At 40.2% G+C, this 19,610-nt stretch overlaps 1 protein-coding gene across 16 annotated transcripts in view; it reads right to left on the bottom strand.

Annotated features, from left to right (window-relative positions):
• MYO3A (myosin IIIA) overlaps positions 1-19,610 on the bottom strand; it is a 188,188-nt gene that overhangs the window by 26,839 nt on the left and 141,739 nt on the right. For 14 of the 16 annotated variants that reach the window (XR_014242597.1, XR_014242598.1, XR_014242599.1 and 11 more), the window contains exons 27-31: positions 16,502-16,613; positions 13,580-13,742; positions 11,856-11,979; positions 9,007-9,919; positions 7,110-7,254 (exon numbers count right to left, since the gene is read on the bottom strand). Coding sequence is in view for 11 of the 16 variants with exons in the window: in XM_082385245.1 (XP_082241371.1) it covers positions 7,110-7,254; positions 9,007-9,919; positions 11,856-11,979; positions 13,580-13,742; positions 16,502-16,613 (1,457 nt within the window). In the remaining 5 variants the exon portion in view is untranslated. Of the gene's footprint in view, positions 1-7,109; positions 7,255-9,006; positions 9,920-11,855; positions 11,980-13,579; positions 13,743-16,501; positions 16,614-19,610 lie in introns of those variants that run through there. The other 2 variants (XR_014242600.1, XR_014242601.1) reach the window with 2 other exon arrangements.

Genomic DNA, 19,610 nt, shown 5'->3' with positions numbered 1-19,610 from the left:
TATTCTTGGATAGTTTCCAAAATGCATTTCTAGGGGCCAGGATTACAATGGTAAAACGACAGGCATACCTTAAAACAAATACCAAATCTGCACCATAATAACTGAAAATATTAGGACTACTGCATGAATCTAGATGCCATAAGAATTTAGAAATAAATAGATTGCTCTTTTCTTCTGACATTTACTCTGAAAGCATTTTCATTTTATCTACTGTATGTATATGCATGGCAAGGGACTGCTTTGATTTAGACTTGAATTATTGATGGTATTATGTAAATGAAGCATGGGAATTATCATAATGTCCTTATTTGTTAACCTGGCAATCCATTAAAAAATTACAGCCTGTTGGACAGTCACAGCTTCTTTGTAAAAAGAGAGAAAGAAAATATGCTTTTGTGTTACTAGGGTATATTTATCCTAAAACTAATCTTTTTCTTCTCTTCACAGAGGTCAATACAAATTGCCAGGGGCACCATAGTTAAGAAGAAACCCCCCCTCCCCCAAAAGGAGCAACTCTGAACATTATTCAAAGTGAAATAATGCAATGTCATTGTATACTTCTGAATACAACAGCATAGGCTCTAAGATCAAATGGCCATGCTACAGTTATATAAATCCTGTACTAAATTTCTCTCAATGAAAATGCAGGTGCAGTTAACTCCTATCAGTTTCAATTTATAATGATTATTATCAAAACAAAGATATAAAATAAGCAGTTCGTGTACTTACCTAATTTTATTTTTAAACTTCCTAATTAGTTCCTCAGTTTTCATTTGGACATTATTTTACTTTTGACACTTTCGCACATTAAAAAATATGTCTCACTGAGAGAGAACCTTATAAAATAAGGTTACAGCTTGTTAAAATAAAGTTGAAAATTTAATTATTCTCATTTATTATCCATATTTTCTAGGGCTTGCTTTTTTTTTTTTGTTTAATCTTTTATTATAGAAAATTTCAAACATTCACAAGAGTAGAAAAGAACAGACAGAATAGCAGAATGAACCTCCCTGTATACATCACTCAACGCCAACAGGTATCCAGCCCAGGCCGATTCTGTGGTCCTTTTCTCTTAATCTGTCTTTAAATCAAGCTGAACCACCAGATAACCATACATTCAAGATATATTACTGGCCCCTTCACTGTTTTCACCACACGACCATTAGGCATGATTATAACTTAGAATATCCTGATGAATTTTCAAAGTGACCTCTAGAAAAAATTTGCTTTTGTACTTTTTTTTTTTTTTAAATAGATCTTCATTGGAGCATAATTGCTCCATAGTACTGTGTTATTTCTGTTGTGCACCAAAGTGAACCAGCCATATGCACACATATGTCCCCATATCCCCTCCCTCTTGAGCCTCCCTCCCATCCTCCCTATCTCAGCCCTCTAGGTCTAGGGCTTTCTTCAGAATAGGTAAGAAGTTTTCCCAGGTCACTTTACGTAATCCAGCTAAGGCTGATTGAGTTGTTACAACGAAGTTGGGCGTAGCAATTATTTGAAGATGCCTGTAGATTTTTGAGAAGCATGAGATAATTAAAGTTTCAGGTGACTATTAGGCTTACTTTAGTGACATAATTATTTGTAAACTAGCTTGATTTGGTCTTCCAAGTGAAATTTTTCATGGGGAGGTATGGTTTGCCATGAAGGTCAGTGCTGCAGTGGTGGCCTGTTGAACCCCGGCTGGCAGGTTCCACAGCGTATCGGCTAAATCTACCTCTGCAGGTGCTGGCAGCTGCTTGCACTGCGAGCTTCCAAATTGCGGGGTTAGCAATTCTGATGATCTAAGGAGAGAGGACTTCTATACATTAGGCCTTCTACAATATAAGGCCTTCCCTGACTAGAAGTTTAAAAGTATACAACATACAAAAATAAATAAACATTTAAAGACTGTAATGCGACATGTTTTTGTTTTAATAAAAACCAAACTTTCAAATCTTCGCTCCACTGGCCACTGTACTTTGCTCCACATATAATTCTTGGAGGAAATTAAACAGCTTTCCAGCCAATTAATAAGCCATTATTAAATGTCAACGGTGTGATGAATAAGTGTGCTAGGGTAACAGAAAAATGAATATATAGTACATGGCATGGTCCTGCTTGCAAGGGTTGAAAATCTGACTGAGGAAGACAAAACCAATCTACATGAAATAACTTGAGGATAAGTAAACATGGACCGTGGTACTGATAATCTACTCCCTCCGATGAGTGTGCATCTGAATACCTGTGTGGGGTTTGTGATGTCTGAAGGTATATAACTGGGAAAATCACTAGAATTGGAGGAAAAGGGAACAGGTGGTGGAAATTCTTGGTTTAAATGTGGTCAGAAGATCGGCAAACCCAGGCTGGTTTACAGAGAAATTTAGGATGGAGTTTGATTTTCCTGAGGTAAATAAGCACATCCAAAGGTACAATAATGAATCTAGATCCCTGGCAGGGATTAAATATTGACCACGTAATATCTGGCCCAATTTGTGACCTCAGTTTGAATTCTTTGAACTATATTTACTGTGAACTTTTATAAACTATTCAATAAATTTTTTAAAAGGCTGCCTAGATCATTAAAATATCTGAACATAGACTACACCTAATGACAAAACCTGGCAGATATCGGAGGGTGAATCTCCCAGAAGTAGCAGTGATTATCTGCATCCCCCTTTTCCCTTTGTGTCTATTCACAAACGTTAGGGGAAGTTGTAAGTAACTGTTAACATATAGGAGATTCAATGGATATTTTATAGTTCTCTCCCCACTTGCTCTGTCAGCATCATCCTGCATAATATCTTTAAAACCCTCTTCCTGTGGCTTCTGAGGTACTGGGCGCCCTGGTGTTCTTCCCACCTCTCTGGCTGGTCCTCTTTGCTGGGTCCTCTCTACCTGACCCGTACACGTCTAGACTCACGCTCTGGTTCTCTTCTCTTCTCACCATAGGTGGATTTCCTGGACGATCTCGTCTACTCAACGGCTTCAGTCACCATGCACGTGTCCACCCGCCTGGAAGGTCATCTACCGACTAACCTTTGCTTAAGACTGTTGACTGGGGCTTCCCTGGTGGCGCAGTGGTTGAGAATCTGCCTGCCAATGCAGGGGACACGGGTTCGAGCCCTGTTCTGGGAAGATCCCACATGCCGCGGAGCAACTAGGGCCGTGAGCCACAACTACTGAGCCTGCGCGTCTGGAGCCTGTGCTCCGCAACAAGAGAGGCCGCGATAGTGAGAGGCCCGCGCACCGCGATGAAGAGTGGCCCCCACTTGCCGCAACTATAGAAAGCCCTCGCACAGAAACGAAGACCCAACACAGCCATAAATAAATAAATAAATAAATAAAAATTGTATAACTTTAAAAAAAAAAAAAAAAAAGACTGTTGACTGTCTCAGCCACCACTTCATCTGGGTTAAGTGGTCACAATGCACAACAGTTCAGATGTACAAAAATGTCACCTGATGTTCCTAAAGCTCGACTTAATTCCTCCTTCTTAGTGCTCATTTCGATTTTCTAGCATGACGTTATTTTTAATGAATCCTAGTTAAACTCAGTTGCTTTCAATTTTCTTAGTGTCTTCTGAGAAAACTTAGTCATTCTGGGTTTCTGTTTTCTCCCCGGGCCACATCTAAGTTGGGGGGGGGGCTTTGTAGCTTCATGTCATTACGGAGACGGGCACCTGCTCTGCAGCTCTTCTTCCTTTTCATTAGCATCTGCCCAGAGTAACTGCACTGTCTCGTCTCTAGTCACTGGCTCAGACTGCATCTCCCAGTGTCCTCCCTTCCTACTTGGTTCTGGGTTGTCAGGTCTGCCCAGACCCCTCTGGGTCTTCAGGCCACTTCAGGGCCTCTCTCAGGCCCTTCCTCTGCTACTCTCAGGGACGGGGGAAAATTCAGATGTTTGCCAGGTTGGCCTTCATTGAAGAATGAAGTGAAGTATTTTGACTTCCTAGTAAAGTTCCGCTGCTTTTAGTTCTTTTCAAAGTTCCTGACAAAGCAATCTTGAGAAAGAAGAAGAGTGGAGGCATCACACTTCCTGATTTTAAGCTAAATAAAAAGCTAAAGTAATCAAAACAGTACGGTACTGGCATTAAAACAGACACATAAATCAATGGCACAGAATAGAGAGCCCAGAAATGAACCCAAGTATATATGGTCAACTAATTTTGACAAGGGCATCAAGAATACATAATGGGGAAAGAATAAATAGCACTGGGAGAACTGGATAGCCACGTATAAAAGAATGAAACTGGAATCATCTTACACTATACAAGAAAATCAGCTCAAAATGGATTAAAGACTTAAACGTAAGACCTGAAACCATAAAAATCCTAGAAGAAAACATAGGGGAAAACCTTCTCGACATTGGCCTTGCTAGTAATATTTTGGATATGACACCAAAAGCTCAGGCAATAAAAGCAAAAATCAACAAGTGGGACTACATCAAACTAAAAAGCTTCTGCACAGCAAAGGAAACCATGAACAAAATATAACAGGCAACCTACAGAATAGGAGAAAATATTTTCAGACCACATATTGGATATATTTTAGACAATATCCAAATAACCAAAATGAGAAACTCATGCAACTGAACAGCCAAACACACACACACACACACACACACACACACACCAAGCAACCAGATTAAAAAACTGGCAAACAACCTGAATTGACATTTTTCCAAAGAAGACATGCAAATGGCCAACAGTATATGAAAGAGTGCTTTCATACAAATCAAAATCTCAATGAGATATCACCTCACATGTATCAGGATGTCTAGTATCAAAGAGACAAGAGAAACAAATGCTGGCGAGGATGTGGAGAAAAGGGAACCCTTGTACACCTTTGGTGAGAAGGTACATTGGTTCAGCCATTATGGAGAACAATATGGAGATTCCTAAAAAAAAAATAAAAATAGAACTACCATATGATCCAGCAATCCCTCTTCTGGGTATATATCCCCAAAAAATGAAATCAGTACCTTACATGATATGTTTATGTTCACTGTAACATTATTCACAATAGCCAAGATAGGGAAAACGACCTAAGTGTCCAGCAACAGATGAATGAATAAAGGAGATGTGATACACACACACACACGCACACACACACACACACACACACACACACACACACACACACACACACACAGGAATATTAGCCTTAAAGAAGATCCTGCCATTTGGGACAACATGGATTAACCTGGAGGACATTATGCCGAGTGAAATAAGCCAGACGCAGAAAGAAGAAAAACCTCATGATCTCACTTATACGTGGAATCTTAAAACGTCGAACACTAGAAGCAGAGAGCAGAACGGTGGTTACCAGCGGTGGGGAGGTGGGAGAAACAGGGAGATGTTAGTCAAAGGGGACAGAGTTGCAGGTGTGCAGGATGAATAAGTCTAGAGATCCAATGTGCAGCTCGGTGACTACAGGTAATAATACTGTACCGAATCCTGGGAATGTGCTAGGAGAGTGGATTTCAGGTGCTCTCATCACACACACGCCAAAAAAGGCAACTATGTGAGAAGAAGATATGTTAATTAGCTTGACTGCAGTCATATTTCACCAGGTATGTGGGCCTCAAATCATCACGCTGTGCACCTTAAAGCATTTTCAGTAAACACACATACACAACACACGACACACACAAGTCGTGGCAATACACTGGCAGCGCCCACTCCCCTCCAGGAAGCGTCCGCCGCACCCCTCCACCCCCTGCTTCCTGCTGAGCCCTGGGCTGAGCTGCTCACCAGGACGCTCCCTCCAGCACCTCACTGCCCCGCCTCCACCAGGGCCTCTGCACACACAGCCGAGAGAGGCTGAAGCCCCCGAGCCCCCTCTCGGCACCTGCCGGGCAGCAGGCCTCCGGGCAGGGTCATCGGTGGCACTCAAACTAATGCGCCTCTGGGCTCTGACTTGCCAAGCTGCTTCTTCACATCAAGAGGTCTGGGCCAGGGCCTGGGAGCAGCAGGGTTGGGAAGGGTGGACACTTCGTGGCAGTGGTTTTTTTGGTTTTTTTTTTTTTTAAAAGCTCCACACAAGTCTTGAAAACAATGTGGCAGGATAACTGATTGAAACATTAAGCTATTTTTCCTTCCTCCCATATCAGACAAATAGCCGGGCTCATCTTAGTCTTTTCCTGCCTAAGGGACTTTCACGGAAGTTGCCTGAGGTTAGCGGCGGTCCCGCCTTTGGTAAGAGCCACGCTCATTGCAGAGGTGGGGCCTGGTGCCCTGAGCGGGTGGAGGGCCTCCGAGAAATAAGGACCAAAGGAAAATAAATGCAGATTCTCCCAGACAGGGACCAGCAGGGCCATCGGCGGCTGCCCATGGGGGAGGTGGTAAGGCTGCAGGGAGGAGGGCCACCTGGAGCGTGTGCGAACCCGGTAAGACTCCTGACACGCCAGTTTCCCGGCGTCTTCTGCGCGTATGGGAGCAGCAGAGCCTCGCGACGTGTAGAGATCGTGAGGCCAGCCAGGAGATGAGTGTCACAGCAGTACCTGTGGGCAACTAACTAGTGATTACAGGCTTTACCTGATCCTTTGGTGGGTATATAAGGCCCCGGGGCCTTTGCACAGCCCTGGAGAAGGGGAGGTCTGATAATTCCTGAGTCTGAATTCGCCACCAGTTTAGTGAATGTGGGCAGAGAGTGACTTAGGCTGATAAGAAGAAAATTTAATAGTGCATCTGGGTTTGTGCATCTGAACGGAGATTTGCACCTTCTACTTACCATACAGATTTTGACAGAAGGAACAGATATATTTCACTTGTTTGCTCCCTCTTATCCAAACTGCACCCTGCTCCCCACCCTCCCCCAACTCCATCCCTTTCTACTCCCTTTTGGTGTCATATGCCAAGTTCTAGTTAAAGTGTATATAAAGGGGAAAAAGAAAAGAAAAAGAAAAGAAGAGGAGAATGAAATCAAAAAAGGTAGGGGGGTATGTGGAACATTCTGGAAAAGTGTGTATCTACTAATAAAAAATGAAATAAAATGAAGGCTCTTGCCAAGACAGTTAGAACACTGTCACCTCAAATCTGCTATAGAATAAAGGTGGGCAACTAATAAACAAAGTATCTGGCTTTGCCTGTCCCTTCGGGAAGTTCCAACTCTACCCATCTTTACCTGAGATGCACTGCTGAGAAGAAACTCGTCTAGTAATTGGCTTATGAGGATAGACACCCAGATAAAGAGGCTTCAGTTGCTGTGACAAAATCACTTCATTCAGTTTTTTCTGCAGAATGAAATATTCTTCAGATAGCTTTGATATCTAAAAAGAAGGTCACATGTCAGATTAAATCAAGGAAGAGAATTCAGTGAGCTCCACAGGTACACTGGGGTCTGATCAATTCCTGAACCGCTCCCCCCTGGGGCTCTCATGTACTTCTTCTCCAGGACTCACCCTGACCCTGTACCAAGGTCGGATAAAGTCCTCACTTGACAAAACCTCCCCCTTTGTGCTACCTGCCCATCTCACATTTTCCATTCAAAACTGTCCAACATATGACCCTCCAGAAGCATTCTCTCCTGATAACTCCTTCCCAGGGTCCCTGAGATCTGGCTTCCATCCTTACCATTCTGCTGCCGTGGCTCTTCTGCTTTTATCCTGAGGAACCCCTCTGCTGACTTTGACTGTGTTAGCCTCCCCCCTTTCCTGTCCAGGCTTCTTCGCCTGACTTCAGCGCTACTCTCTCTCTCTAACGGTTCCTCTTTCCATCCTGGCCCCTCTGCCTCTACCTTGTCTGTTAACACGGCTGCCCTGCTAGGCTGAAGGTGGGGCTCCTGCTTTTCTGCCTCTAGCTCTGCTCCCAGGGAGCACTGAATCCACGCCCACGGTGGTATTTGCCAGCTGTAGGTGGATGCCCGCAGATTCTACATCTCCTGAATGTTGCAGTTGCCTGGCAGGTCAGGGTCCTAATCTCCGCTTTGGTCTTTAGAGTGAGCAGATTTATCACAAGGAAGGGAAGGACTGCCTGTATATTAAACTCAATATTTCCATGTGCTTAAAGAAGTAGAACAGGAAGGGACTAAATAAAACAATGGCAGATCTATGACCAGCTAGGGGTTGGAGATGTTTGGGCCACACTCATAACAGTCAGGGGGTGTCCAAGGGCAGTTACTGTGTTTCTTGTGGGCTTAGCCACCGTCAGACAAAAGGCAGAGTTTAGAGACTCAGCAGTAATAGGTGATCCTTCTTTGAACCCATTATGACATTTCTTCTATGATTTCATACACTATTGACTACCCTGATAGTACATATTCATTTATAATATGCATTTTAGAGGCCACCTAGTGAAAATCCTTCACTTTACACAGGGGAAAATAAGGGTGCTGACACATGAAGTGATTTTCTCAAGAAAGAGAGAAAGAGCCAGAGTGGGGCACGGACAGAGGCCTGTGATCTCTCCATAGCACTAATTTATCAGAGTTCCATACACCTGGGAGAAGCCCTAAAGCCGACTGCCCCTTCTAGAAACAGCTGAAACACGCCTACCAATAGCATGAGATATTCTCCAAGAGGGAATTTTCCTTTGTGGCTTTTCTTGATGGTTCCTCATGGCCATGACAGAACATACAGACTGTCATCTTCATTGCATATATGCTCAGTAATGCTACAATCTGATTCTGATACCTAATTATGTCTTCTCAAAATTTGGGGTACAGAAAGCATAGACTTTAGAGGATTTTGAAAACTTTTTTTTTCAGCTATAATGTAAGATCTCAGATACATGGAAATTTGCATTGTCAAATGCCAGCATTTTAGTAGGCTGTAGAAACCAATGACTAGTCTCCTTACTACACAAGATTTCCATCATATTTTATACTATTTTTATCATAGAAATTTGTTTACAAAATTTATGGCTATTTGAATAGCACCGACCCTGAGACGTTTTATTGAAAAAGTTTGCAATCTCATAAAAACAGATGAAACAATATATCAGTTATCAATTGTCTGTTTAACTCGGTTATCGTGGAATTCCCAGAGATCCGTACTAGTAAACAAATCTGTTCGTTTACATACCTGTTTTGAAAAAATTGCCAAATCACATGCTTCTTTTTCTGAAATTGCTTTTGAGTCTTTATCACTCTTCATCCTGATGTTACAGGATTCCTCAAATTTTGCAGGATGGGAATACAAAGTGTGAGTATTTCTTGCTACTTCTGTCGGTGTTGCAACCGCTTTTTGATTTTTAAAAGAAGACATCCTGTCCTTCCTTAACTGCTGCCCCCTCTTGTAGCCCCGGTATTTGCTCTGAATGAACACCGCTGCTTTGTCTTCTTTTTCCTGGGCTTGCATTGCCGGTTCGATTTGCCTCTCTTGGACCGTCCCATGCCTCACAGGGTTCCTCTGATGACTGCACACTGGGGCATTCTGGGTGACCACAGACGTCTTCTTTTCTTTTTCCTTGCTATTTGCATCTTGGCAAACCGACCTCTGGCTAAGACTAGGTTCTAAAGTTTTTTTAAAAGAAGGCTGCTTAGGAGCTGAGGTCTCCTCCGCTAACCAAAGTCCTGGGTAGTTTGGCCTTTCTGATATGGCCTTCCTTTCTAGATATGCTGCTTTTGAGTCTTCGAAATTCCTTTCCTCTGTGTACCACTGATAATAATTCTGGACCACAGTGTCCTCCTTTTCCATTTTCCTTATCTTACTATTTTCTTCCAAGTCTTTCATATACTTCTTATTGGTGTTTACTTCTGCCCAAGCGTCCCCCACCAGACACAATTCTTGCTTAGCCTCTTCCTCATACACGTTGTTCATTTTTTTCGGGGTCTGATATCCTCTGTTGTTACTTTCCATAGCATTCGTGGATTCCCCCTCAGCTCTGAAAGTAGAAGTCTTCACTACAGATGTACTTCCCTTATTATTTGGAGCTGGAATGACTGTTTCATTAGTAGACACTGCATTCTCTGTCTGTTTCTTCACAAAAGATTCCCTGTGTAAAATATATTGCATCGGAATATATGATACTAAACTAGAGTTTATTACCTTGTTTGGCAATAGCACATGTTACATTATGTTGGGAGAAAAGCAAAAGGGACAAAAAAGCTCAAAATAAAAACTTATCAAGTCACAATAATTGAGTATTTCCCCAAAATGTCCTCTCTAGCGACAACTGTGATGGCTACTCAAATAATGAGAAAACTAGCTTCAAATTAGAGTGAGAAATATCCCAGCATAATTTCACTTACTGAGGTATCAAAATCCTAGGAATTTAATCACTTCAAGATATGTCCTCTTCCAAGAAATTATCTTTTTTGCTTCATTCAGGATTGTATTTCTTCCAAAAGTAGCAGAGGGTACAGAGTAGTGGGAAAAGATGATTATAGTACATTTATTACATTAAGAAAACAAGGAAAAAAACCACATTTTCCTCTTTCAGAATTTTCTGTGATAGCCATCATTTGTTAGTATTTGTCACAATTCTGAAAGATTTGAGAAGAGCTAAAATAATAAAAAGCTAGAAGGTGATGTAGGAACAAACATAATGTTGGGTGTTCAGTTAGTGAGGGCATACATTTAAAAATACTCTCATCGAGTCCCTAGATTATTAAAACATATTGTAACTCAGCAGAAACCTATGAATCTCTTGGTAGCCTTTTGGTTCTTTAAGAAGTCATTTTGCTTTTTAGAGACATGAAAAAAGTTGGTTACTTAGTTTTACATTTTATTAAAGTGTCACCTTCTCTTGTAAACTAGCAATTTTATATACAATGGTGAAAAAACACTGGCTGTTAAATTTGTTTCAGCTTCAAGACATTAAGATTAAATAAGAAATTAAAAAAAAAAAAAAAGATATGTCCTTTTCCAAACAAAGTACCTACAGTAAGGAGATGTGGAAACTATAACCACATTTGAGATCAGTAAGTAGGGTATGTTCACTAGGTTGGCGTGCTGTACTTTGATAAGCTCTAAGTCTACGGATCACAGAAAATATCTTACAAAATTCAAGGAAAAGTAGTGTCCCTGCTATGGTTCATGATCTTGTAATACGTTGGCCAAAATTTCACAGTTGTTCCTTTATTAATACTCTTTTGAAAGGATAGTTGGAATGATTTCCCCTTAACTTGAAGATAAGATCTTCTTCGAGGAGGAAAGTGTGGTCATCTGAGTGAAATGCCAACAAACTCTCAAATAGGATAAAGAACACAAAAGTGGCCACGGGGTGTCGCTGACATTTGATGCATCACTGTTAGAAACCTGGTTAGGTACGAGAAAGACTGTGGACTTTTTTTTTTTTAATTTTTATTGGAATATAATTGCTTTACAATGTTGTGTTAGTTTCTACTGTACAGCAAAGTGAATCAGCTACATATATATATATATATATATATATATATATATATATATATATATATATATATATATATACATATATATATATATCCCCTGCTTTTTGGATTTCCTTCCCATTTAGGTCACCACAGAGCACTGAGTAGAGTTCCCTGTGCTATACAGCAGGTTCTCATTAGTTATCGATTTTATACATAGTAGGCTATATATATCAATCCCATTCTCCCAATTCATCCTACCCCTCCTTCTCCCCTTGGTATCCATAAGTTTGTTCTCTACATCTGTGTCTCTATTTCTGCTTTGCATATAAGTTCATCTGTACCATTTTTCTAGGTTCCACATATAAGCAATATTATATGATACTTGTTTTTTTCTTTCTGACTTACTTCACTCTGTATGACAGTCTCTAGGTCTATCCACGTCTCTGTGAATGGCACTACTTCATTCCTTTTTATGGCTGAGTAATATTACATTGTATATGTGTACCACATCTTGTTTACTGTGGACTTTATTTTGTGACTTTCCAGATGTGAAAAATCTATACTGTCAAGATGGTATAAGAATGAACATTATTTTACCTTTTATTTTCAAAGTTTTTCTTGTAGTCAAATTCCTGATCTTGAGTCTGAATGGTTTTTGCTGCTGTGTTTTTCGTGTTAACAATTTCTTTCCTTTGTTTCCTGGCTAGATGTCCTCTTGCAGCTGAAACATATAAGGCCCAGAGCAGTGTTAATTATAATAAATAAAAAGCATTACTTCAATGGGTAGAAACAAATGGCTTTTGACCATCAGTGTCAAAGAGGAAAATGAAATTAAAGACTCCAAATAGAACAGGTTCGAAAAAATATGGGAATCATTAACAAGACTCTTCCAGACGACAAGCTTTAGCAAGAAAAGAATTAAAGTAACTTTCGTATTAAGGGGAGTATTAAGATGAAACTAAAATGATAGAGATGAACTAAGTTGATGAAAAAGACAACATGTACTCACTCATTTGCTTAAAATCTGCTAATGCTTATGTTTCTTTTATTTCTGCCATGCTCAGCTATTCATGGGAGAAAACCCCTATTATATAAGTATATGGTTTGGACCTTTCGGCCAATTATTCTTGGAGCCAGATATATTTCAGAATTCAGATTTAAACTTTTTAAAAAAAATTTTTAGAAAAGTAATTCAGAACAGATAACATATATTCTGTAAAATTCCCCATGGTAAGTCAGCATTCCATAGTCAAACACATGAATATTTCTCCAGAAAAACACACAATTCTTACCGAGTGGGATGAATAAAGGACTGTGAATATTAGGTCATGTTTCACTTCCAAATGAGTTATGAAAAAACCTCTTTTTTCAGTGCTTTATGAAGTTTGGAATTGTGGATCAAGAATTAAATCCCAAATTGCAGGGTTTGCATTTTTGATATCCCAGTGAGAAGTGAAGGGCGTAAAATTCCAAAAGATGATGATGAGCTCTTATGGATTGACAAATTGGACTGGACCTTGAACTGAATCTTTTGAATGTCAGTCAGCTACTCTGCCCACCACATCAGTGTTCTTCAGAATGTAGGTTGCAAATAAATAGTGGATCATAAAATCGATTTAGTGGGCCAAATCTAACATCTAGAAATTAAATGGAATAAACCAGAATAGAAAAGTATCAGAATGCAGTGCTTGTAGTATGTGTGTGTATCAGGTTACAGAGTAAAATACATTTTTTGTTATAGGTATCTAGTCAAAAGTTTTTGAAAGATATTGTATCAAGCCATGCTGGGTTCTAAATTTAGCTTTTTATAGAAAAATGGAAAGTGAAATCCAAAGTCTATTAATACATTTAATAAAAACTTGTGAAACATGATTATAAATATTATTTCCCTACAGTTAACAGAAAGAAATGGATGCCCTTTAGCAGAATGAGATTTCATTAAGTTGTCAAAAATTATGGCAAGTGTAACCTTTGGAATAAAGTAGGGAAAATGTTATTGTCCAATGGGTTATAATAATATGATTCTTGAGATCTACAATTAATTCAGTCACTTGCTGTATCTTGCACAATACGTCAATTGTGTTTCATAGTGACAGAAAATTTAAAAATTATTTTCTTTAAAACAAAACATTTATTCAGATATTAAAAGTGTCAGTCACTACAACAATCATTCAGATTTAGCATAGAGAAAGTATCAAGGTAACAGAGTTTGGAATTAAACACGAAAGCTACATAAGAATTGGAGGTAAGATTTGATTTCATGCACACATCTAAACACAGCATTATGTTTTGTTACACAGTGAGATGGTCTGAGTTATTACCTGACTGTATTATTATAGCGCTCTCTTTCCTTTTCTTCTGTATTTTTTGGTATCTTCTTGAACCCAAGAATCCTCTGACACAGGCTTGAATCAAAATAAGCTTGTCGATGGCTTCCTTTCGCATTAAATTTAACTGTTCCACATGATAATACTTAAGGAACACCTTAAAAGAATTAAAATAAAACACAATAAAACTACGGTGTGCAGGTGTGAAACAGTCATGTGCTGTGCTCTGAAGACTAGATTATATTCTAAACATTTTTCGATTTTGGAAATCACTATCTTTTGCTTCTTTGGCTTGGATGTTGCTATCACATTATAGATTTTTATGATTGAAGAAAACCCCTCTTTGAGAAGGAATATAGTTTAACAATCATACTGTTTATTTGCAACAGGTACCTAGGTTTTGTTGGATGGGCCAATATGAGTGGAGGATACCAAGCTCTTTTATCAAAGTTTTAGCATCAGATACTCTGGGCAAAGCTAATTTTTTATGCTTTTTGAAAGAAGAGATAATTAAACTTCCCAAACTTAAAAATCTTACAAATCTATTTGTAAGAGAGAGGACAGTTATAGTTACAGGAGTTCATTCACCAAATGTTTACTGAGACCTATTCTATGTACTTATCTGCTGGGATACAAAGGTGAACAAACCAGGGGCACTGCCCTTCAGGGGCTCACAGTGTTGTCAGTGGAGAGAGTAAGGCAGAGAGAGGGTCCCATGCAGAATGAACAACTTTCTCACCGGACCCAGCAGCCACTGTGAAGATAGGAGGGCTGATTTATGATGATTCTAAAATCAAAATGAATCAGAGCAACAGGGGACCCTGAAGGCTCGGAGCTGTTCTCAACTAAGAGTTTTCAACCACTCTCAGGAAACAGGAAGGTATGTTTTTTTCTTTTAATGGCTAAATTTACTAATGAAAGTCACCTCAAAGAGAGTTTATTGAATCCACTAAGAAGTCACTTAAATTCAAATTTAAGAGCTGAGTCATGAGACCTGGTAACCCTGACTGTAGAATTCTCTCAGCACTTAGAAGCCTGGCACCAAGGGCCAACAGTTTAACATTACAGGTTTTGATTGAATTTAGTTTTAATTTCTACAGGACTCTAGATGTTAATATATTTAGTCTATTCTACTGCCAACAATTCATTTAAAATTTAATCTATCTAAAAAGGTCATCATTTTTTTTGCACAGCATTAGGAATGTTCTATATTGAATACTTTTATCCATCTTAATGAGTTGGAAAAGGTGAAGTGGAAAAATACAAATAGCTTTAAAATGCTGCATAAATATCATGCAAAACTGGAACTGCAAAGGGCCTTTTTACAAGTTAAAACTCCATTTGAGTTAGGCATGTGTTTCAGACCATAAATCATGAGATTTCAGCCTGACAAAATTCATTTTTGTGAGAATCTGAAAGAAAATGGTGTGAATAAAAAACATATCTTTGTAATGCTCAGGAATTCCCCTTACTAAATACTAAAGTAAATACGGATTACTGGATATGTAGGACACTCCGTATAAGATAAACACTTTGAAAATTTCTTTAAGTTGTTACAGGCCTAACTTTTCTTTTTTTAAATTAATTTTTATTGGAGTATAGTTGATTTACAATGTTGTGTTAGTTTCTGCTATACAGCAAAGTGAATCAGTTATAAGAAAGACAAATATCATATGACATTGTTTATATGTGGAATCTAAAAAAATGGTACAAACGAACTTATTTACAAAACAGAAATAGAGTCACAGATGTGGAAAACAAACTTATCGTTACCAAGGGGGAAATCGGGGGGGGGGGATAAATTGGGAGATGGGAACTGACATATACACACTACTATATACAAGAGAGATAACTAACAGGCCTAACTTTTCATCTGAACATATGAAAATTCTGTCCCCCACTTCCCGCAGCTAATATAAATTTCTTGGCAAGTGTGGCATTTCAGTCTACGCCTATGGAATAGCTGATAGCAGTTACTCTTGAGTGGTCAATCTGAGTACTTCATTGCCTTAGCTTGATTCTTCCTCTCCATCCTTCCCCAGTGATACATTTAGTGTACTCCCAGGACCTGGTCCTGTTTATCTCCTTATCCCCATCTTGTTTGTAATGCTCTGAGGATATCTGAGAAGTAAATGCATCCTTTCTCCAAGAAGCCACCTATTTTACTTCCATATTCAAAACAGATTATGATTTTGTACTTCATTCTTTAAGGCAGGGGTCCCCGACCCCCAGGAGGAACCAGGCCGCACAGCAGGAGGCGAGCGAGCGAAGCTTCATCTGCCTCTCCCCATCGCTCGCATTACCGCCTGAGCCATCCTCCCCCCGCCCCCCATCCGTGGAAAAACTGTCTTCCACGAAACCAGTCCCTGGTGCCAAAAAGGCCGGGGACCGCTGCTTTAAGGGATTAAATAAGCTAAGATCTCACAGGCTCTCAAATCTGATACATAAACACACCAATATCCAAACACCTATAGTGTGAGTCTAGTAATAACATTTCACTCCGGATAAATTTCAAGTTTACAACAAAAGCAGATTTGAGAATTAGGAAAATAAAGAAAAACAGAATCCTACTGAAATCATTATGATTCTCGACAGCTTTTTGACTATATCTGGTGGTGATAAAATAGAGAAAATATAAAAGTCTGTTTTCTAGACTCATCCATTCCATCCTTTTTTGGATAAATCTTCAAGATATATTTTTCTTGAATTTCTTAAAAGAAACCTTTATGAGAGCAAAGTGTTTAATTCTGCTGAAGAAGGAAACTGTTATGACTTTATCAATTTTCTTCCCCTATTTCAAGCTAGAGATTCTATAACATGAAAAGCCATGATATTTTCAATCACTGTAAAATGTAATTCTCAGTACATCCACCATAAGTATGAATTTTTTCCTTGAAAATTACATGAACACATTACTTTCGTTTTTCCAAGGGCCCAGTTATCCAGACCAGCTTTTTCCAAAATGGTGGCACAGGTGTCAGGGCTCAGTGGAGGTTCTTCACACCACTTGTAACAGAGAACATGGTACCTTTGAACGGGAGAGAGGGCTGGTTAGTATTTCATAAAAGTTCAACGTCTCAGGAGCCTGGTGGGCTTCTTAGAACAACTCTGCAGTAAACTGAATTCCAGACTGACTACTTGTGTAATTTGAGCATTGTTTTTCACTTCAGTGATGCTTTTCAACACAACACTAAAATCCCGTACAAAACTCTGTCGTTCAAAAAAAAATTAACTGGATATTTTTTAAAAAGCAACCTTTCTCTGGTCACTGAAAGCAGAAGGACCGCAGCGGCAGAAGCAGAGGGAAAGATTTCATTCATTTTTTTCATCTTCACAAAAACACTGGGAGCTGATCTTCAAATTGGGTGAAGGAGTTTAATTCTACACAAACTTCCCACATTACAGCAACAGTTGAGGGGAGGAAGTGAGTAAGGGGTTAATGCAGGAGGGAAATGAGAGAGGAGGAGATGTTCACTGCCCATCCGCCTGTGTTCTAGATGCCATCTCCTCCTGTCCCTCCTCCTCTTTTCTTCTGTATATTTTCAATCCCCTTTCTCTCTCCTGCCTCGTCACATTTAGCGCAAAACAATCCCCCTAAGTGCCTCTCCTCTGAAATGATTCCATATCCCCCACTGGCTTTGTAGACAAGTAGAAAGATGGTTTAGAATAACTGTCTCCATTTCCCTACTTCCCATCGCTCCTCAGCTCCTAGGATCTTATTTAATCGCATATGATCTTTTAGTGATGAAGCCTTAGCGGATTGTTTTCCATCCTAATCCTAAGTGTTCTTTCTGTAGTTCTCCATCTTGAGAGAGTGTCCCTGAAGTTCCCATCCCACCCTGCGCACCCCCACCCCATTTCTCCTCCTCCTTTTCAGTCTCCTCGACTTGCTGCTTAAATGCTAGGGCTCTACAGTGTTCTGTTTCTTTCTAGGCTCTCTCCACGCGTCTCGTCTACATGCACGACTCTGACTGTTCCCTGTATGTGATCATTGCTATATATACATCCTCAGCCCTATTTCCATAAACTGGGAACACGTTACTTCTGACTGCCTACCCTACATCCCCACCTGCTTATCCCACAGACACTCCAGACTCAGCAAAATGCATCACCTTTTCTTTCCTATCTCTGTGAATGACGTCACCCCTTCTTAAGGTACTAAAGCTAGAAATCTGTGCATCATCCTAGATTCTTTCCTCTTCTTCCCTCGGTGTATCCAACAAGCTTAGACGTCACTCTGAAATCCCCATCTTTTTCTCTAGTCCTACTGCCCTTACCTTAAACCACCTCCTCTCACCCTGACACCTGCTGCCACCGCCTGACTGGCTATGTGCGTCTTCACACCCTCCTCCCCGCTTCCTAGCCGACGTCCACAGCTCTGTCTGAATTACCTTAATAAAATGAAAATCTGATCAAGTCCTTTCCTGACTTGAAAGTCTCCGAGAATTTCCCAAGTTCTAAGCTGGGATGGCAAAAGCAGGTGCTTTCAAAGGCTGGGCAGGCCACGTGAATATGTGAGCCGGGAAGCGTGACAATGTGGGAAATGCAGAAGTCACACCTGCTGAAAGGCAGTCTTTAAAACTGGTTGCCATGTATGATGACGAGTCTGCATGCTCCCTCCTGCTCTGTATCCCCGCCCACCTTGCTAGCCTCACCCTTGGCCACTTTCCACGGACATCCTGAGCTCCAGGCATGAAAGCTATTCACAGTTATGCCAAAGGGCCACGCCTGCTCATGGCTCGATGCTTTTGGATGTGCCATCCTCTATGCCTGTATGTCCTTCCATCCTCACTCCTTGTTCCCTCAAAGGAGATCTGCTCTTTCAATATTCTAGAAACGCTCCCTAACAAATCTTCAGCGAATAGACCACTGGACTAACGTTCTACTTCCCTGTGTACGACGCACCGGCTGACGTCCGCTGCACGCTTGGGGTACTTGGGCAGCAGCTTTGCCTAGTGTGCCTGAGCGCTTCTGCTCCCACCAGGGGAGCTGTGTTTGCTGCCAAACCTGGTCATTCACTTGGTGAGGAGTTACTCAAATAAATATCAGATGAACTGATGAAACATGAGTGAGGAAAGCCAGAGGGCTGTTTCTCGAAAGGTGCATCAAATGCTTTGGTAAGACCTTCTAAAGAAGTACTTATTCTAAAAAACTATGGAATTAAACATGGATGAAGCCATTACAGAAGTTGGAGCAGAATCATAAGAATCAAGAAATATTTAGCCCTGTGATTGTTTCAGGAGTTATCTTTAGCTTCTTGCTTCACCTCAAGAAATATGAATGGAAATCATACATAAGGGATTATGAATCGTTTACGTAAGAAAGAGTCAATAAACTCTGATTAGTGGACTTTATTCAAAGAAAAAAATAAGCCTATATCAAAAGATTGAAAAATGAATACATGTTGATGTTCTAATATATATAGTATGTATTTACATATTACTTTTATGATTATCTGCTTTCTCTGAATTTCTACTATAATCTAAGAAGTCTCCCCCTTTTCTCCTCACTCCCACCAGCTCTACTTCATGCTCCCAGACCTGCACACTTTTAGCAAAAATATCCACTCTTTTTCATTCGTGTAACAAATACTTATTGAACACCTAGCGTGTGCCAGGCACCCTGCTAAGTGCTGGGGACACAGCAGTGAACACGGCAGACCAACACCCTGGCCTCCTGGAGTTTATGTTACATCGTATGATAATGTAGATAATCAGATCCCTGTTCCCACAACTAGTCTAGACTGTGAGTTTCTTAACGTCAGAGGTTCTTTTATGAATCTTTGGGTTAAGATTTGAGTTAATCTTTTGTTCAAGGACTGGAACATAGTGGGTGTGCAATTAAATGCTTGTTGAGTGACTCACGGACTGTCTCTGGGACTTGCTGTGGAAATAAACATCTAGGCGCACCAGATGAGCTTATGGAGGAAAGCCCCAGACCTGTGCTTTGTTGTGCCTCTTGTTTTAAATACAACATACTGACTCTGCTTTGCCTTTTATGGGTTCGCTTCATGGTGTACATTGTG

This window comes from Balaenoptera borealis (assembly GCF_965194805.1).
Source record: "Balaenoptera borealis genome assembly, chromosome: 3".
NCBI classification, from domain to species: Eukaryota; Metazoa; Chordata; class Mammalia; order Artiodactyla; family Balaenopteridae; genus Balaenoptera; species Balaenoptera borealis.
This window is presented reverse-complemented; position numbering and strand designations above follow the sequence as displayed.